At 37.2% G+C, this 21,351-nt stretch overlaps 1 protein-coding gene across 12 annotated transcripts in view; it reads left to right on the top strand.

Annotated features, from left to right (window-relative positions):
- Nucleotides 1–20,169, top strand: part of HECTD1 (HECT domain E3 ubiquitin protein ligase 1) — a 63,272-nt gene extending 43,103 nt beyond the window's left edge. For 10 of the 12 annotated variants that reach the window (XM_082283716.1, XM_082283724.1, XM_082283721.1 and 7 more), the window contains 17 exons: nt 1,362–1,583; nt 3,265–3,398; nt 5,628–5,784; nt 6,617–6,839; nt 9,270–9,324; nt 9,563–9,745; nt 10,091–10,301; nt 10,384–10,469; nt 12,033–12,160; nt 13,903–14,104; nt 14,249–14,386; nt 14,633–15,240; nt 17,071–17,149; nt 17,261–17,354; nt 17,667–17,817; nt 18,678–18,822; nt 19,213–20,169. In XM_082283716.1, the coding sequence (XP_082139842.1) occupies nt 1,362–1,583; nt 3,265–3,398; nt 5,628–5,784; nt 6,617–6,839; nt 9,270–9,324; nt 9,563–9,745; nt 10,091–10,301; nt 10,384–10,469; nt 12,033–12,160; nt 13,903–14,104; nt 14,249–14,386; nt 14,633–15,240; nt 17,071–17,149; nt 17,261–17,354; nt 17,667–17,817; nt 18,678–18,822; nt 19,213–19,350 (2,954 nt within the window). In that variant the 3' untranslated portion in view covers nt 19,351–20,169. The remainder of the gene's footprint in view (nt 1–1,361; nt 1,584–3,264; nt 3,399–5,627; nt 5,785–6,616; nt 6,840–9,269; nt 9,325–9,562; nt 9,746–10,090; nt 10,302–10,383; nt 10,470–12,032; nt 12,161–13,902; nt 14,105–14,248; nt 14,387–14,632; nt 15,241–17,070; nt 17,150–17,260; nt 17,355–17,666; nt 17,818–18,677; nt 18,823–19,212) is intronic. The other 2 variants (XM_082283717.1, XM_082283715.1) reach the window with 2 other exon arrangements.
- The last annotated feature ends 1,182 nt before the right edge of the window (nt 20,170–21,351 follow it).

Below are 21,351 nucleotides of genomic sequence, written 5' to 3'. Positions count from 1 at the left end.
AAAAGAGAAACTGGTTTTCATTTTGTGCTTTCATAGAGAAGAACATAAGCTTATTAACAACTCTAAGTTTAAAATTTGCACTTTCCCTCATTATTACACTAGTATTTCATACCCTCCCTGCATTGTTACATTTTTATTTGCAGAATGTTAGGTATGTTCTTAAGGGGCTGGGATGTGTGTAGTAGCTGTATGTAACAGAGAAGGAAAGCAGAAACAGTAACATTTATTTTTCACAAAAAGTTGCCAAATGCAGTTGGGGAAGAAGCTTTGTTGTATCCTTCTTCAAGAGTAGTAACCTTTGCAAACTTTGGTGATAATAATATGAAATGCAGAGGTGTTTGGTTTTTTTTTAAGAAAGCAGTGTCTCAGTTTACATAAATGGCAATAATGAAAATGTTTCTTTTAAAACTGCAAAACTTACATTTGATAAAGTTTAGAAAAAGTAGATTGAAAAACCTAAGGCTTAAATTCTTAGTATAGATGACCTCTCAAATTTTTCTCTCCAAACTTGTGATTAATCTCCTTGTTTAAAGATAAGCATGTGAGAACATGTTTTGCAGACTGGATTCTAAATGTGTAGTTGCACATAGGTATAACTTATACTCAGTTATGTACACTACTGAAGTTCTTTCTGTTGAGTCTACAGTGAATTCAGTCTTGTTTCAGTTGTTAACTAAAATGCATTTACTGTTTTATTTGAATGTACAGTAAGGTAACTTTTTAGTTGTTGCTTGCTTATTCTGAAAACTATTTCTATAAATCATCCAACTTAAGTCATACGTTTCACAGTGCTGTCAGTTCAGGCTTGTTGACTGTGATGAACATATATTTTAGTAGTTGTATGAAAAATAACAAGTCAGAGCTGATTTAAGAACCTTGAAAAAGTGCACATTCATCACAAGTTTCACATTTGTTTTAATATGTTCTCTTCCCAATTCACTTATATATGTAGTTAACTTGTTTGCACTATATAATACTATAATTTAGATGTTAAATTTCATTTTAGATTTAAAGACAGATCACAATGTTGGAGTAACAGATTTCAGAAATTCTTTACATATGTTGAAAATGAAATTAAGTAATTTCAGATTTGTAGTGGGATTTTGGGGCTTTATTTGATAAAATTATTTATCTTAAATGTTTGCAAGGGAATAAGCTCAGAAGTGGGCATCTATGTTGTAAGATGCACTTTTGCATTGGGAAACCCTTCCCCTTTATAGTCTGTTGCTCTTTATTATAAAATAACACACTGATAATTTTTCAACCCCAAATATATTTTTCAACACAGGAGTCATGCATGTAAGTTGTACTCTTCAAGTCATCAAATCATTTATTTTATCTTACCATATCTTTATCTATAGCTTCTCCTCTTATGGGTGCCCAAAGTTTTCCTAATCTGACTACAACTGGTACCACATCAACAGTGACCATGTCTACATCCAGTGTTACTAGCAGCAGCAATGTAGCTACAGCAACTACAGTTTTATCTGTTGGTCAGTCGCTTAGTAATACTCTAACTACTAGCCTAACATCAACATCTAGTGAGAGCGATACAGGGCAGGAGGCAGAATATTCTTTATATGGTAAGTTTCATTTTTAAATGAACATAAGCATTAGACTTCCCATTAATGACTTTTCCTTTTATCCCATTGTTATGATTTTCTCATATAGTAGTTTACTTACTGAAAAGTATTTGAAAGTTGAGCTGTTCATGTGTTACTAGTTCTGTAAGGCAGTAAGTAAAATAATGTTAACGTAGTATTTCCTTCTGTTCTCGAATCTTTATTTTCAACAATTTCTATCCTATATTACTATTATTTATGGTATAATTTATCTAGGCACTTGAATATTTTCCCTCATCAAGTTTAGTTCCTAATGTAGTTTGCGTATGTACTTCTAGTTACAATCAAAATGTTATTTTTTGTTGCGTTGTATAGGCATGCTACATGAACAGTCTGATGTACCTTGTGTTAGGCACATTTTACCCTTAAAATAGCTTCCAGGTATCTCAATACCATCATAGTAATTGCAAAAAAATTGAAAAAAATACAAAAATTGACAGGAAGAATGAAATTACATGATTTACAAACAGATCCAGAGTTCTGTGAATGCTATACCCTAGAAACAGACTTTAGGACAGAAGTTACTTGAGGCATATGAATACAGTGAAAGAAGATTTAGATAACTCGGTCGGTAATACACAGGAATCGAGCTGATAAAATGAAGTCAAGAAAAACTTGGGATGGATATGGGAAAATACTTCCTAATGTAAAGTTTATTGAATTGTGAGATATTCTTGAAAGAAAAGATACTTGATTTATTTAAAATATTGTTCAATTAAGATTGTGTTCTATTTTGTTGCCTATTGAAATTGCTTGAAAAATTTCTGGTCGTTTCAATGGGTATTGGAATTGAGCTGCTTGGAGGCAGTTGATTAATATATCTGCGTATACTGTTTCCCTTTGCTCTTTTAATTAAGTCTAATTTGATGTTTTGATTGTGTGACAAGTCTTAAATTATATCACCAACAACTGAGCAAATAGAGTGCATTCAAGTATCAATAGGGGTGTTAACAATACAAAGGGTGTTTGGGTGGTATAGATAGTTTCTATGTGCATAGAAAAGTGTAGAAGTTCAGAGCTTCATCCCAGTCCACTTGGATTGCTGTGAACTTCCTTTCTGGTTTTGGGAGGTTGTTTTTTAAGTCTTAGTGCTAAGTGAGTAAAATGGAACTTGGCCTTCAACTTCTTGTTACAGTAATTAATTAGCAATTGAATCTTTAAAATACCACTCTTAAATGTTTATCTTACATGTCCTTTATATTGTAAATTAAGGTCTAAACCACACATTTTTTGTGGAAATTACATCACCTGTTTTGAAATTATTGAGACATAGAAACAGATAATATGCATTTGTACACCATTTTTTTGTGATCTTTTGTAATCTAAAATAAGTGTAATTATAAAATACTATAAGCAAATGAGAAACTGATCACTCTTGCTGATCACTTTTACCAATAGTAAGTGCTTTTATAGTTATGCTGTTGACTAGATCCCTGGACTTTTTAACAGGTATATGCTTTTATCACAGCTTTTATTCCTGTTATGCAATAGGCAATGTTTTAGTTTTCTCTTTCTGGTTTAAGTAAGATTTGCTTTTTCACTCTTTCCAATGCTTTGGTTCTTTAATTTTAAAAATTCTGCTTTAAAAGTTATACTTGGCTTTTGCTCTGTATGTAAATATATATATGTGTGTGTGTTATAGATTTTCTTGATAGCTGCCGAGCTAGTACTCTGTTGGCAGAGTTAGATGATGATGAGGATCTACCTGAACCAGATGAAGAAGATGATGAAAATGAAGATGATAACCAAGAAGATCAAGAATATGAAGAAGTTATGGTATGGTATAGTTAGCATAGATGGTGTCTTAATTGATTAACAGCTGCATTAAAAATCCACAGATTTTTTTTTTTTTTGCGCAATAGGAAGTCCTAGCTATAATATCTCCATTAATTAAAACACATTTATTTAGATTTACTTCATTTCTTGCATGTAGTCAAAAACACAAGAAAAGTGTTTTTAAACACCAGGATACCCGAGACCTTATGGGTCAGAATTAATGTTTTAAAACCAGGCTGGGAACAAGTTGACAAAACAGTAGAAATGATGGATCAGTAGAACTGATAGTTCACAGGCTGATGAAATGATATAACTTTGTGGATACGCTGCTGTGTTTTGTAGTGATTCAGTTCTGGCATGTGTTTAACTATAGGCCTGTATGAAGCAAAAGTTTGCCAGGGGAAATCTCTCGCTTCTCAAAAAAATCCCCAAAACCCCAACAAAAAAAACAATGGGGTGGGGGCAAAACAAAACCCAGCGTGGTAGTTCACATGGTTCTTGCTTACACTGTCAAGAGTTCTGGCTTTTCATTTGGTTGTTCTTTATTGGTATGAATAATGCTTGGCCTTCATGAATATTGCAAGATCTAAGAGGAAAAATATAAGGCTTCACTAATGCTAATTTTATGTTTTACAGAATAAATATAAATACTGTTTTATGGAATTACAGAAACTTCATCTTGTAATTAATATGTAAATATTTATTTCATTTGAACCAAAATATTTAGCATTTTAACTTACTGTAATTATGCTTTTAAGAGAAACTCAAGTACATTACTAAACATCTTTTTTCACCTTCTCCACAAAGATACAAAGTAAGGAAAAAAACCAAGCCAGTACTACTTAAGTGGATCTACAATACAAGCAGTAACTTTAGTTTGTACAATGTTGAATAATTAAAAAAATTATTAAATGGAGTTACTATTGTTCATGGGAAGCAGCAGAAGTAGCTAAAGTAGACTTTGCTTGAGATTATACAGCAAGAAGCAGGTCTGGAAAAGAAAATTTTTCTTTCTTGGGTTCCAGTACTATTCCCTTTGATATACCATGTAATTCTCCTCAATGAGGAGTTGAACAGATTAAAAGCTTGTTGTAGAAAATTCATAAGCAATTAATACTTGTTAAAGCTTATTGAAAATTAGGTACTTTTCCCCACCAAAATAGTTCCAGTATTTTGATATTTGATTTAATCTCTGGATGTGTATACGTTATGTATCAATATATGTATACACTTTGGAAAAAAGTGCTTCTTGTTTTCAAAAAAATTAATTTGTTTGTTTTGACATCACTGGGTATATTTGAACCTCTGGTATTACAAAGTTTGTGGAATACATAAAATACCTACACCAACTTTGCTGGTCTTCAGTACTCAGGAAACTGTGTTCTGGTGCTTCATGGAAACTTTAATTCTTTCCAGAAACTATAAATACACCTGTTTTAGGGTTAGTCCATTTATGTTAATTTCTGTGGGTTTGATAATTTTGATTCCTGCTTGACCAGTTAAGTGGAACTATATGTGCCAGCTTTGATTTATTTTATGTTGATTTTATAGAGAAAATTAACATAATGAAGACATAATGAAATGATGGAATGGGTAAGGTTGATAAGAGCTGCAGTGGGTCATCTGCTCCAACCTCCCTGCTCAAACAGGGTCGTCCTAGAGCACATGGCACAGGATTGTGTCCAGATGGTTCTTGAGTATCTCCAGTGAGGGAGACTCCACAACTTCTCTGGGCAACCTGTCTCAGTGTGTGATCACTCACACAGTAAAATTCTTACTCGTGTTCAGGTGGAACTTCCTGTGCATCAGTTTCTGCCTCTTGTCCTATTGCTTGGCACCACCGGGAAGAGCCTGGATCCATCTTCTTGACACCCTGTCTTCAGACAGTGATGAGGTCCCCTCCCAGATGCCTCTTCTTGAGGCTGAACAGGCCCATCTCCCCCAGGCTTTCCTAATAAGAGAGATGCTCCAGTCCCTATGTCATATCTGTAGCTTTGTCTAGGCCCTCTCCAGGAGCTCCCTGTCTCTCCTGACTGAGGAGCCCAGAACTGGAAACTGCACTCCAGATGCAGCCTTACCAGAGCTGAGTAGAGTTGCAGTTTAGTTTGTGACTGTTTGTATTCATAAACTTACAATTTTTAAATAAAATTATTCTCTTTAGAAGAATCGAAAAAACAACTAGGGTTTTTGGGTTTTTTGTTTTGTTTGGGTTTTTTTGTTTTTTTTTAGGAAGAAGAGGAGTATGAAACCAAAGGAGGCCGTAGAAGAACATGGGATGATGATTATGTATTGAAACGGCAGTTTTCTGCTTTGGTTCCTGCTTTTGACCCAAGGCCTGGTCGTACTAATGTGCAACAGACAACTGACCTAGAAATCCCTCCACCAGGTATGCTGGCAAGATACGTGATGCTTAATCTGACTTTAGGGTGGAGATTCACTGTTAAGGGCCCACTGCATCTGGGGATCCTGTCACTACTAACCAGTACAACGTGCTCTTGCGGCTGTGTGGCTTTTCTTTGCTTAAATGAGAGTTTCATCTACCTCTGCAGGTCTAAGCATTATTGAGGGAAAAGTAAATTAAATGCTGTGTAAAATAAGCGTGATAAATGATAAAATCTCTTGATATGATAAGGATGTGATAAATATCTTGATATGTCTGGTTCCACTACAGGGACTTAACTGTGTTAAAGCTACACAGAATAGCTTTGATTGGAGAGGGCGTGCTGAAACAGTGCAAAGCCAAGGCAGGGGAAAGGTAATGCAGTGATGAAGCAGTGTGAACGATCAGCAGCACAGCACCTGATCTTGCTCCTTGGCTCCTTAGATCATTCTTGTTCAGCACTGTGGATATACTCAGTGTTCGTTACAGAGAGGAATAAGTAGGTTTTAGCATATGTGCAAATAAGCCACTGCTTATTTTGAAGAACTGAAAGGAAGATACTGTGTATGAAAAGAAGAATGCATGTGCTGTGATAATATCTAAGGAGATGTTACCAAGATGTAGGGATCAGTAGGCATTTCAGAAATTCCTGTTAATTTTACTCCCATAAAGAAATTCTTCAATCGTAATTTAGTTCATAGTTAGAACTCAGTCTCATCTCTTTGGCATGTGTGCAGTAAGTCATTGCACTTCCTTAATAAACCATGTTATTGGTGTTTAAGCCACCTTGTCATGCATTATATATTTTGTATTAAGGGTTCTCAAATAATTTTTGCAGGTACACCTCATTCAGAACTGCTGGAAGAGGTTGAGTGCATGCCTTCGCCACGTTTAGCACTTACCTTGAAAGTTTCAGGTCTTGGAACAACTCGAGAAGTAGAACTGCCCCTAACGAACTTTCGATCTACCATCTTTTACTATGTACAGAAATTGTTACAGCTTTCCTGTAATGGCAGTGTGAAATCTGACAAACTTAGACGTATTTGGGAGCCAACATACACGTAAGCTTACCAGTTCATTATTCTGTGTAGAGAACACTGACTGATTAGGAAATGGATGGGAAACAATGTTAATTTTTTAACTCCTCTGTAATAAGCAATGCTAGAATTAATTTTCTTTTTGTGTTTGTCAGGATGTTATTACTGGTTTTAAAACTATTGCTGTGCCTGAAAAACCAAAGAAAAAAATCATAATCTTTAGGGATCTGCTTGGAAAAATCCCATGGGGTTATAGTCCTAGCGAAAAGAGAAGTCCAGGAGAGTTGATTTTTTTTTTCAAGGATCATGTTCTCCAGACTCAAGGACCGTCCATCCCAATATGCAGGAAGTCAGGCAGAGTCAGTAGGAGACCTGCGTGGGTGAACAAAAATGCGTGAAAGGGAAGCATGCAAGGAGTGGAAGATGGGTCAAGTTATCTAGGAGGAATCTTAGTTGTCCCAGCTTGAAGGTAGAGCATTAGGAAAGCCAGAGCACATCTGGAGTTGAATCTGATGAGATGTGAATGGCAAAACACTCACTCGACATATAAGTCCATGGGACCCCATGGAATGTACCCAGAGGAGCTGGCCACTCTTTATTATCTTTGGAAGGTCATGAGGACTGGGAGATACTTCTGAGGACTGGAGAAAAGGAAGTCTCATTCCTGCCTCCCACAAAAGCAGGAAGCATCTAGGAAACTACAAACTGGTCACTCTTTAATCCCTGCAAAGGTGATGGAGATAGTCCTGGAAACCATTTTCAAACAATGAAGGATAAGGCGGTGATGGGAAGTATGTGGCATGGATTTATGAAGAGAACATCATGCTTAACCAGCATTATAGCCTTCTACTATATGCCTGGCTCAGTGGATGAGAAGAAAGCAGCAGATGTTATTTTCCTCGACTTTAGGAAGGCTTTCAACGCTTTCTCTCTCACTGACAAACTTACAAAGCATGGACTAGATAGTGTCTGAAAAACCCCTGAACTGCCAGGCTCAGATGGTTGTGGTCCTTGGTGTAAAGGTCCTTGTTGTACCCCAAGGGTTGATACTGGGTCCAGGATAGTTTAAACATCCACATTAGTGGACTGTATGATGGGACAGAGCAGACCATCAGCTTGCAGGCAAAACAAAACTGGGGAGGAGTCCCTGTTGGAGCAGATGGTTGTGCTGCCGTTCCAAGAGACGTCATCATGCTGGAGAAATGGGGAGACAGAAGCTTTGTGACATTTCACAAAGGGAGATGTAAAGTCTGTCAGCTGGGGAAAAATCTGCTTGTGCTGGTTCAGGCTGGGGGTCAGCTGGCTGGAAAGGAGGTTGTTGAAAAAGGCCCTGAGGGTCCAGGTGGACATAAAGTTGGGTGGCATGAGCCAGCTATGGACCCCAAGAGCAAAGACGATCAGCAGCACCCTGGGCTGCATTAGGAAGGTTGAGTGAGGTGATCTTCCCCATCTGCTCAGCACTGGTGAGACACACCTGCAGTGCTATATCCCAGTTATATATATCCCAGCTATGGCTCCTCAGTACCAGAGAGACATGGACATGACTGAGTCTAGTAAGGGGCTGCTAGGACGATTAAAAGGCTTATTGCTTCTGTCGTACAAAAAAGATTCTGAGAGATCTGGATTTGTCTAGCCTGGAGGAAAAAAGACTTGTGGGCTCTTACCAATGTGTATGAATACCTGATGGGAGGATATAGGGAAGGCAGAGTATGGACTTTTCTTTGTTGTGACATGTGAAAGGAGAAGAAGAAAAAAGGCTCAAATTGAAATACAGGAAATTCTATTTAAGTGTGATGTTTGAGGGCCTTCCAACCTTAACTATTCTCTCGATGTTAATTTGACCTTACTAGCTTTACAGCAATAGACAGAAATTGTGAGACAATATGATGGTGTTTTTCATTTACTACCCCTTCTGTCATACTAGAAGAATAATGCCTATGAAAGTGACAACTGCAATAAGGAGGGGTGCAGTATTTTTAACTGTATTTCAGATTTCATCAGTGCTTATATGTTGCACCTATTGTCTGAGTTGCCTTCTGTCAAAAATTGCATGCTGTAACAAACTATTTTCTAGTTAGAAAACATGAGAAATAGTTGTAATCTTCTAAGTTAATGCACAGTAAGCTTCCCTAGGACTTAAAAATTTTAAAGAGCTGGTGCATGTGTAGTGAAGAATCTAAAGATGGCTTGGGAAATTGGCACGATGAAGGTTGTTTGATTACTCAAGTCTCACTTAAGGAAACATAAATTAAATACTTTGCAAGATAAATACCAACATCATGAAAATAGAGCTTAAGAACTTTGCTGCCACTGGGTGTCCCAGATGTTTTGTGAAGCAAAGAGCAGCTGCTGTTGCTGTTTTACATCATATTATCTAACAAGTCGATGTATAACCTCAGAATTTAGAGGATGTGCTATGAGTATGAAATATTAACTCGTTGTTTTGATGTCTAGAATCATGTACAGAGAAATGAAGGATTCTGATAAAGAGAAAGAAAGTGGAAAAATGGTAAGGTCTGCTTCTGTGCCTTTGTGTTTTATGGCTGTTTTAATAAAAGCAAAAGAAATCTTATTGCAGTTTTTGAAATGCTACATTAAAAAAAACTAACAGTTTTCAATTACTTAAAGAATATTAGTGAGTATATTTGTAAATGCATGCTCCTTTAAGAAAGACATTATATATTGCATGTGAAATCTTAAAGACTTTACAATCAGGAAAAACCAACATTTGGTGGTTCCTGTTGTAGGGTTGCTGGTCAGTAGAGCATGTGGAGCAGTACCTTGGCACTGATGAATTACCAAAGAATGACTTGATAACCTACCTGCAGAAGAATGCAGACTCAGCTTTCCTGCGCCACTGGAAATTAACCGGCACTAATAAAAGTATTAGGAAAAACAGAAATTGTTCCCAGCTCATAGCTGCATACAAGGTATATGTCTGCATCCAAACTTTTTTATTATGAATGGCTGTGTGCTTTGTTTTGCAGCTTTAAAGATTCTTGTGGAGGGAGAGCCATCATATTTATAGGGAAGTTGAATATTCAAAAGCCAATATCAAGTTTAGGTTTTGCTGCTCTTGCCTTTTTATTTTAACGTCTTCTGTTAAGTGTAGTTGTGTTAAAATGCATTTGAATAATGATTTGCACCATGCGCAGTTTGATTAATTGTTACATTTGAGCACAGTAACCATTTTGATTTTTTCAAATCATCAACTTGGAATGCAGTCCTAAAGACACCAACATGCAGTTTTCATTCTTAACCATTTTTTTTTACAGGATTTTTGTGAACATGGATCAAAATCTGGATTGAGTCAAGGGGCCATTTCTACTCTTCAAAATTCTGATATCCTTAGTTTGGCCAAGGAACAACCTCAGGCCAAAGCTGGCAGCGGACAGAACTCCTGTGGAGTAGAAGATGTTCTGCAGTTGCTTCGAATTTTGTATATAGTTGCCAGTGACCCTTACACAGCACGGACTTCTCAAGAAGGTAACTTAGTTATTTTGCAGAGCTTCTGAAATATTTTAATGAAAACAAAATAAAGGAAAACTTTTCTCTTGATTATTTTCAGAAGGAGATGATCATCCTCAGTTTAACTTTCCACCAGATGAATTCACAAGTAAAAAAATTACTACAAAGATTCTGCAACAGATTGAGGTATTACACTAATACATTATACATAGTGTATATATGTAATATTGTTTTAGGACTCTATTATTCCCTTCCTTACCTTGGCTGTTTGAAATTATTAGTTTTTTGCCATTTTTGAATTGATTAATACATATTTTCTTTCTTACATTTTGAATGAGTAAATTCTCTAAAAACAGGCTAGTCTGAATAAAAACATGCAGTTTGTTTTTCTACAAAGCACACAAAACTTTTTTACTTGATATATTTTGGTTATGAATAATAATAATTTTTTTCTGTACCAGACATCCATGTTACAATGTAGTGTGTCTGTCTGCCTGATGATTATGGAAAAAAGGCAGTTTATTGTGTTAGGGTTCACAGACATTTTATTACTCATACATTCTACATAAAGCTTTCAAAAATAGCATTTAGAAAGCATCTTATTGGTGCCAGGTTAGTTAGATACATTAAAAAGAAAACTTTAAGATGTAGTTCTTCAGTAGAACTACATTTTCTTCAACAAAGATTAAAGAAGATTCTCAACTTAATTAGCCCTTGTGTGCTTTTTGAGGTTCAGGGTTTTTTTTTTACAGTCACGTTGTCCTAATTATTTGTTTAAAAAACGTTTCAATTTCTCGTGTTCTTTCGAAAACTGTTCCGGCACCGTGAACATCGTTGTAGTTAAAATTTCTGTAGTATAGTTTATTTTAATTGTATTTCAGAAGGGACTATAGTAATATTTCAAGGGGATAACTTTTCTACCGCCAAGTTTCTTTCATGTCTTCTGATATTGTAAAGGTAATATCTAATCTCTTTTGGGCAAAACTCAGGAGTAATTCTCTCCAGGTAATTGGGTACTTTGATCTCCCCAGAGTACTTTTGAGTAGTGTATATCCCAGCAATTTACTACAGCTTTTATCGTCTGTGTCAAAACACTCCGTGTCCACTCTGAAGTCCTAGAAAGTTTATGAACTTAGAATCACAGAATATGCTGAGTTGGAAGGGATCCATCGGGATCATCGAATCCAACTCCTGGATCTGTGCAGAACATCCCAAGAGTCACACCCTGTGCCTGAGAGCATTGTCCAAATGCTTCTTGAACCCTATCAGGCTTGGTGACCTGTTTACCCGCCCTCTGGGTAAACAGTCTTTTCCCGATACCTGCCCTAAACCTCCCCTGACACAACTTCAGGCCATTTCCTTGAGTCCTGTCACCCCAGAGAAGAGATTGGTGCCTTCTGCCTTCTCTAAGAGGATGTATTTCCAAATTTACCCAAACTGGTGCACTGTTCCTCCTCTTCCCCTCACAAGGAAATAGTATGCAGCAATAAGGTCTCTCCTCGGTCTCGTCTTCTCCAGGCTGAACAGACCAGCTGAGCTCAGCTGCTCCTCATACAGCTTCCATATTGATAGCATTTAAAAGAGGAAAAAAATCTCAGTTGCTGAGAAGAAGGAAACTTACTCAAGCACGGATAAAAGCTCTGTACTTGGGTGTATTTGCTGTGTATGTACTTAGTTACAAACTTGTTGGAACCAAATTTGACCAAAGTCAAATTAACACTTTTTTCCCCCCCTTGCATTAAACTACAGGAACCCTTGGCACTAGCAAGTGGAGCTTTGCCAGACTGGTGTGAGCAACTGACAAGCAAGTGTCCTTTCTTAATTCCATTTGAAACAAGACAGTTGTACTTCACATGTACAGCATTTGGCGCATCAAGGTAAAAAAAAAATATTAAAAGAAATATGACTGCTTCCTTTTCTTTTTTTACATATAACAGTTTCTAAATTGCTGATTTCCAGAAGGAGGACCTTAATCCTAATGAGACAAATTTTGCTTGCCAAATCTGAATAATTTTGGCTAATGGAAGGAAGAAGATGGAAAAGCTCAGAATGACAAGAAATTTCATTTTTTAACTTTAGCTGAAGATTTACTTGTGTAATTATAGCTAGGTTATCCCATTGGCCAATTTGTCTGGGTTACAGTTCATTGCATAAAGGATCCAAAATCCAAAACCACTTGGAGAATCATATGAATTTAATGTTTTTTGAAAACATACACCTAATCACATACATTTTTATGGTCCAGCAATTGTTTTGGGATTGTTTTGGTTTGTTTATTTTTAATTCACTAATATTTTAACAAAACAGAAAAAAATCTACAAATAGTATACTATTTTGAAAGTTACTATTAGCTGCATAATGAAACTGTAACAGAACCAGACTTTAAAACATCTAAGGGTACCCTCTAGAGTGCTTTTTACCTAGGTATCGTTAATATTTTGATTGCAGCAGTCATTACCTTGAGAATATGTAGGCAGTGTAAACCTTTTTGTTGGTATACTTTTTGTAATGAGAAAGAAGAATTTGTTTTTGAGGGTTTTCTTGCCTGTTGCTACACTTTGTTTTCCAACCCAAAGGGTAGAGAGAGTGTTGCTGAAATTACTGTTCTGTCTTATATGCAGTAGAAATGCCTCATGAAGAGTATAAAATGAGGCATTTAAAAAGAAAGAGAAAGGAAGAGAGGGTATTATCTTGAAAGACATCAATTTAAATCTTTTTATTGTGTAAAAGTTATAACTTTTACAGAAAAATGGCCCACATGTTGGGGTCTTTTTTGTTTTGTTTTGGAAAAATGTACTTTTTAGAAAAGCTGCATTTTAAAGAGATCCCTCAGGAAACATTTCATGTTACTTACTTTGTAAGTAAAGAGCTTTCTTAAGCTCTTCAAATACTGGTAGTAGTTCTTAAAATTCATCTATTCTGTATGAACTGTAGGTGTGTACACTCACTCTTTCTGTCTGTCATGACACTGGGCTGTATTTGCAGAACAGCAGACGGTAGCTTTGTAGATAGTTTAGTGCTGCATAGATAATACGTACAAAAATTTGGAAATCTGACTTTGTATAAGTACTGCTATTAAAGGCAGCTGTTCTTCCCTCACTGATATGGGTCTATTTGTCTATGATTGCCCTTGAACTTTGGTTCTGTGTTGCTCTAAGGAATGTGTAAGTAGATAAATCTGCAAAACTTGGTCAGTATCAATGGAGTGATGTGCAACTGCCTTACAGTATATAATGAAAGGTGTAATATGTGTCTGTTTTATAAACAGTTTTGAGCATCTCTGATTAAAAATTCTACAGTAAATGCTACCTTTTGCTCTTTCCACTGTAATGAGAAAAGTATAGGAATTCAGATCAAGAATTGTATATTTTCATTGGTGCTATCATTAGAAGCTGGCACTTACATTAGAAATTATTTAGTTTTCTGACTTCATAAAATATGAAGCAGCCCATATTTTGGGGCATTTCAGGCTGATAAATAGTTTGGTTTATACCTAAAAAAAAAAAAAATTAGGAGGCAATTAGTACTCAACAAGTTACTTTTTGTTGGTGACTACTTCCAAGTTTTTGTGCTGGTAGACATGGAGGTTTTAAATAACTGGTGTTTGGTTTTTCCCCAGAGCAATTGTATGGCTGCAGAACAGACGTGAAGCCACTGTTGAACGGACAAGGACCACGAGCACAGTGCGACGTGACGATCCAGGAGAATTCAGAGTTGGACGCCTCAAGCATGAAAGAGTAAAAGTTCCGCGAGGTGAATCCTTGATGGAATGGGCAGAAAATGTCATGCAGATTCATGCAGACAGAAAATCTGTTCTAGAGGTAAAGCATATCTGCCTAGCAGAGCGAGGTTAGATAGCTATTTCTAACGTACTGGACAGGATATTGAATATCCTGTTCCATAACCAATGCTGAACATTTCACTAGGATTTTCTTTTACTATTAACTTCCCTTGTGTTTTTCTAGGTTGAGTTTTTAGGGGAGGAAGGAACAGGCCTGGGTCCTACCTTGGAATTTTATGCATTGGTGGCAGCAGAATTTCAGAGGACAGATTTGGGAGCTTGGCTTTGTGATGATGATTTTCCAGATGATGAGTCTCGTCAGGTACATTTTAATTTGCATTTTAAACTGAGTACTTGTGTAAAAAAAAAAAAGAAAAACGAGCTAGACATCCATGTTCATGGAGCATCTAGTCATCATGTTCAAGAATGACCACTCTGGTTCACAGCTTGTTTTTTTAATTGTTCTCTTCTTAACAGAGCAGTAGAGTATAATAAGTTAGACGGTGCCAATATATACTTAAATCCACCTTTAACCATGTCTGCTTTTTTTGTCTGTCTCTTAACTCAGGTTGATATTGGTGGTGGGTTGAAACCGCCTGGCTACTATGTACAGAGATCATGTGGACTGTTCACAGCACCATTCCCACAAGATAGTGATGAACTTGAAAGAATAACCAAACTCTTTCATTTCCTTGGAATTTTCTTGGCTAAATGCATTCAGGACAATAGACTTGTGGATTTACCCATTTCTAAGCCTTTTTTTAAACTCATGTGTATGGGGGACATTAAAAGTAACATGAGTAAGTTGATATATGAATCACGGGGTGACAGAGACTTGCACTGTACTGAAAGTCAGTCAGAGGCTTCTACAGAAGAAGGGCATGATTCCTTGTCAGTAGGAAGTCTGGAAGAAGACTCCAAATCAGAATTTATTCTTGATCCACCAAAACCTAAGCCTCCTGCCTGGTTTAATGGAATTTTGACATGGGAAGACTTTGAATTAGTAAACCCACATAGAGCTAGGTTTCTAAAAGAAATTAAGGACCTTGCAATTAAAAGACGTCAAATTTTAAGCAACAAAAATCTATCAGAAGATGAAAAGAACACAAAACTGCAGGAATTAATGCTGAAGAATCCATCAGGTTCGGGGCCTCCTCTTAGCATAGAGGATTTGGGGTAAGAGTTTTCATATTTATTTATAGATGTGCAAACAGTGTTTGAGATAGAAGATATAGAGACAGAAGTCAACACATAATTAAAAATGAAGATATTTTATTTTTAAATAGCATCATTGCAAGGGGGAATCCATAGAGATGCAGCCATATTCTTTTTCCTTGGTTTGAGGATTTTCTCTTCCAACTTGCTCAGTTTCCTAATCTTAAATGTGGCTACGCTGCAGTGCTGTATGACTCTGGAAACATAAATACTTGTAAACACAAATACTTGTAAAATCACACCTTTAAAAAAAGGGTGATTCAGCAATTTCTGTGCTATGATAACTTGAAATTTATCAAGATTTTTGGAGAGCTTTTAAAGAGGACAGATTGAAATTTCAGATTGTGTTCCTAGTGCAGTGTTGAATCCATGTTAAACAGAGCGTATGTTGACTTTTAGCAAATGTAAAAGACAAAGTACCCATACCTGTGTAAACCCATGTCAGGATGTCATCCTCCCTAGTTTTAAATATTTCCTTTGAAACAACAGTTTTTCTGCCATTAATATTATGGGTTATTTATTATAATCATATTGTGCCACAAAAGTTGCATAGTGTCAAAGTTCAGTAATTTCTTATGGCCTTGGAATCATAGACTGTCCTGAGCTGGAAGGAACCCCCAAGGATCAACCTGCACAGCACCATCCCCAAGAGTCGCACCATGTGCTGGAGAGCTTTGTCCAAACACTTCTTGAACTTTGTCAGGCTGGTGCTGTGACCACTTCCCTGGGGAGCCTCTTCCAGTGCCCAACCACCCTCTGGGGGAACAGCCTTTTTTTAATATTCAGTTTAGACCTTCCCTGACAGGAAGTTGATGTTGCAGCAGGGATTACTGCAACAAGTTTATTTCAAATCAGGAGTCCCGTGGAAACGAAGTATATATGGACAGATTCGTGGTAGATGTTTCAGAGATGTTTATTTCTCCAGCCGCATGGCCGGGGCTCAGCTCAGGAACTCCCCGGTCACGGGACCCCAGGGTCCTTGGCCACACCAGGGAACACAAACCAACCAATGGGGAATGAGGCTGACCAGGGGCAGGGAAACCCCGTGTCTCCCCCCCAGGGCCCCTCTCCCAGGGCTGCATGGCAGGGGAGGAGACCCCAACAAGTTGAGGCCATTGCCTCAGAGCCTGTCACTGGCCACCACAGAGAAGAGATCAGTGCCTGCCCCTCTTCTTCCCCTCACGAGGAACTTGTAACTGCAGTGAGGTCTCCCCTCAGTCTCCTCCACACTGAACAGACCAAGGGACCTCAACCACTTGTATGGCTTCCTCTCTAGACCCTCCCCCATCTTTGGAGCCCTCCTATCTATGATCTGTAATAGATTAAAGGGCTTGTGGACTTTAGCCTGGCTTGTTATGGAGAGAAAGCAAGTAACACTGTTGAAGGGTCTAAATGCCTAATAGGTTAAGTGGCTCTGTAATTGTTATTGCTGGAAATTAATGGAAATTATTTTTCTGAATTTGTGAGCTAAATTAAATGGTTTGAGTAGTTTTGAAGCTGATAGCTTAAAGATATCCAAAAACTATGAAATTGTCAATGTTTATCAAATCCACATAAATAGAGGGTGACTATATGCATTTGCATGCCATGTGTTTGAAACACATATTATCTGTGTAGTCCATTACTGTTTGTAGTTCTGTACTTTTGTATATACATGAACAGTGGTACAAAGTGATCCACAATGGTTTGAAATCCAGTGAGGTGCTTTTGGGTGTGACAGGTTGTAAATCTGGTGTATTTACAAAAGCAGTAGCAGACTTTGCAATTATTAACTACCTTTGTATTTTGAAGTTTAAATTTTCAGTTTTGCCCTTCATCGAAAGTATATGGGTTTACAGCTGTGGATCTCAAACCAGGTGGTGAAGATGAGGTAAGGAGACAACCTACCTTTACAATTTAACCAGCAGTTAAATTTTTATTGTCTCAACAATAACTTTTATGAACAGTGAATTCTTATGGTATTTATCTACTGTCTTTGCAGACTGTAACAATGGATAATGCAGAGGAGTATGTAGATCTCATGTTTGACTTCTGCATGCATACTGGTATACAGAAACAAATGGAGGCCTTCAGAGGTAATTCTAAATATAACAACATATATGAACTTAGATGGAATAATCGATGTTTAGGGTGTGCTGGTTTAAAGTGGTGGCATAGAATGGCTTTCAAAAATAAACCTTTTAATTGAGAATGCAATAGGTAAGGTACTCATTTCAGAATACCTTTGCATTAGTTATGCTGGTTTTAATCATGAAGAGGTTCCATTTACCTTAATTAAGAAACTATTGATTGATTCTCGTTTTACTAAAATACAACTTAAATGCTGACATTACTTTATAAACATTATTTGGACTCATGTTTATAACTGTATCTTTTGTAAATTAAAGATGGCTTCAACAGAGTCTTTCCAATGGAGAAGCTGAGTTCCTTCAGCCATGAAGAGGTTCAGATGATTCTTTGTGGAAATCAGTCACCTTCTTGGGCAGCTGAGGATATCATCAATTACACCGAACCCAAACTGGGATATACAAGAGATAGGTACTTTTATTCTGAGTGATTTTAAACTAATAGCTAAAAGATAATGTAAAGTGACAGAATGTCCAGAATGTTCATTAGATGAAGATGCCAAATTCGATGAAACTGGTAGTTTCTGAAGAGCAGGTGATTGTCTAAAACTGCATGAAATAACCATGTGTTAAAACAGATAGATTAGAAGGTAATTGGTAGCTTTGTGATCAGAGAAGATAAAAAAATTACTCAAATACAAGTAACTAGTGAAAACATAATGGCAGCTAATACAGATGACTAAAAATAGATTTTAGGGTTTTTATTCTCATGTTTGATAGTAGTTACAATTTTTTTCTGGCTGTGTACAGTTCTTACTTTGCCTGTATTTCTTATTTCTTTCTCTTGAAGTGTAGTTAAAAAAGAAAGTGTACTATGCAGGGGACAAATATATTTACTGGCGGTGGCTATCAGGAGGCGGTCTTGATGTTTTCGGGTTTGTTGGGTTTGGGATTTGTTTTTGCTGCTTGTCATGCTTGGTAGCAGTAACATACAAATGACTTCTGGAACTGTGTTAGAATAAGCCTGCTGGAATGTTTGAGCTCACTTCTCTACCCAGTCATATGCATTCAAATGCAAGGTACCCAAATAACACCCCAAGATATGTATGTACCTACATTTTTTTGTGTGATACTTTGCAAAGAGATTAAACACTATTTTTCTGAATTTTAAGATGTTTTATTGTGAATACTCAACAGGCCCTAGAATCTTACAATGTTCACATAAACGTGACTAGAGATTGTAATTCTGCTGTGCCAAGTTAAGAGAAATTAAAAAAAGCTCCACACTCTCATGTAGTGTTATCAGAACTAATTATTTTCCTTTATTTTAAGCCCTGGATTCCTTCGATTTGTGAGAGTCTTGTGTGGTATGTCTTCAGATGAGAGGAAGGCTTTTCTCCAGTTCACCACTGGTTGTTCGACACTCCCACCAGGAGGGCTGGCAAACCTCCATCCCCGGCTCACTGTTGTGCGCAAGGTACCGCCTCTCCCGGTCACTCTTTAAGCCAGCTGCTTTGGCTTTGCAATGCGAGACTTTCTACGATAACAACGATGATTTTTATTTTAGTTATTTCATTTATGACACTATGCTGAGTTTCGGTACTAACCTCTTGTTTCAGGTCTGTTCTCTGACATCATACATATGTATCTCATATTTTCATATACAATTCATATATTTAAATATCAAAGTATTAATGTACATATAAAGCAAGTATATTTATAAATTTGCCTGTAGCTTTGCTGATGTTACTGTTTCTGACAACTGGTGTTATGTATGCAGCAAGTGCCATGAATTACAGGACTTTACAACTTTTAACTTCCATACTGAATGCTGTGAACAACTGCAGTAAACATTTTTTTTCCTCAGGTTGATGCTACAGATGCAAGTTATCCATCTGTGAATACATGTGTGCATTACCTAAAGTTGCCTGAGTATTCTTCTGAGGAGATTATGAGGGAGCGTCTGCTAGCTGCTACCATGGAGAAAGGCTTCCATCTCAACTGAGCCACTGACCACAGCCTGGGACATGGAAGTGTTTTTTGATACTAGCGAAGCCTCTTGTGTTTGTGTGCAAAAATACGATCTCCACGCTGTGCTCTGACGAGACTTGCCTTTTTTTCACCTGTGAGGCTTTAGGAAAATGTGGAATGTTTGTTAGCTGCTAATGACAAAATAAATCCTTGTAACTACACAGCCAGCAAGAAATTGGCACAGAACACTGTGTGATGCTTCAAGGGCTTGCACAACTGGAAATTAAGGTGTTTCTGTTTGACTGTTCCAAAGAACAGATCATCAGATTTTCAGTGTTCACTGATACAAATTTCTAACAGTGTATTGTGTAAAGTTTGTCTTTTAATACCCTGTACACTACAGTTGCCATCACTGATCCCTGTTTTGCTGGCTTTAAGCTAAATGGTCAGAAACTTGCTTCCTTTAAAATTTAGACTTAATGGGCATCTCCAGCCTTTTCTTTTTTAATGGTGCCTGCACTATTGGAGTATTTTAGTGGGTTTTTGCGTATAATCATGCACAACCATTTTTTTTTTCTTCTTTTTCTTTCAAGTGGGAATATATTTTGATTTCTCAAATGCCCTGCTATGAAGATCAAATCCTTAAGTGTGTTTGTGCAGCTCAACAATAAAGCTATTAAAAAACACTGGTTCCTAGTGCAAGGCACACTTAAAGCAAGTTTTACTTTTGGTTGTATTTTCTTTGTATATTATAAACATTTATTTAACTTGTTGCAGTTTGAAGTTTAAAAAAAAAAGCACCCAATGTGTAAGCTCAAAAAGTAATCATTAAAATGTTTGCAACATATAAAAATGTCTCTTCTGAATACTTCATTAGTACTTATTAAATCTCTGTACATGTTCTGAACAATGTGCCATGCTTTTTTAAAGGTTTAAAAGAACTACATAAAAGAACTACTGATCTCACAAATTCATCTCTGTGTTCAAGTCTTTTCAGAATAAGTGCAACTTCTTAAGAACAAGTCTGGCAGTAATAACCTGCATGTGGCAGGTTTTGGTGCTCTTCAGTGAGCCCATGTATCCTGAGACCATAGTTCTTCATTACACTGGAATAAAATCTGGGTCAGATGCTACAGCTGATTCAGCTTTACTTGAGATGGAGTGGATATCTTGGTTTTACATGTGGTATTTATTGGAAAAAAGTGGATTACAGTAAGATAAAGCAAGATGACACTATGGTTTTAAGCATATTTAAGTAGTTGATACCAGAAAAAAAAAGGCTATTGTAGTTGAATCTATGTACTAAGTTTTGCTTCATGCCAATTCTCTTTGTTAACAACCTTTTCTCAGGCCACTGCTTAGAGGGGCTTGCCAAAAGACTCTGCCTTGCACATACAGATCAGGTTGATGCCAGATTTCTTTTCATGGCATTATTTGTAGGACTTTACAGCACTGTTTTTTAGATTTCCCCCTGTGCAAAATTGGAGGGGAACATCCACCATCCTGCCCAGTCCTGTGCCTATTGTGCTTCAGACAAACACCTGTGTCCAGGTTTGTGGAACTCTGCTCCAGACCCAACGTCATCTTGTTTCGATAAACGTGTTACTGTGTGAAAGCCCCATGGATTACTGTCACACACAACACTCTTTGCTCCTTAGACCCTGCTTTCTGGGTGGTATTTATGTGACCAGTACGTGCTTTGATGCAGAATATGCTTGTTCAGTACCAGGTTATATCTAGGGCTGGGCTGGAGGTTAAGAAGGAGCCAGATAAGAGTTCTAGAAAGGTAAGTTGGAAGTAAGCTGAGATTGCTAACTGTCCCCTGGCTTAGAGAGCAGTGTGCAGGTGTGAGTCAGCATGCTGGATGCCTGGGAATGCAACGTAGGGTAGCTATGGCTTCCTGCTCAAGAAGGGAGACTTCATTTGGTACCTACCTGGTACTGAGAACTTGGGTACCTTTTATTCCTCATCTTCTGCAACAGTTTTAATCTTGGTGCATGGATAGCCATATGTGCCAAAACGGAAAAGGTTTTGT

Source organism: Coloeus monedula (genome assembly GCF_965178545.1).
Source record: "Coloeus monedula genome assembly, chromosome: 6".
Lineage (NCBI taxonomy): Eukaryota > Metazoa > Chordata > Aves > Passeriformes > Corvidae > Coloeus > Coloeus monedula.
The sequence above is the reverse complement of the archived record's forward strand: the minus strand, read 5'-3'. Positions and strand labels throughout refer to the sequence as shown.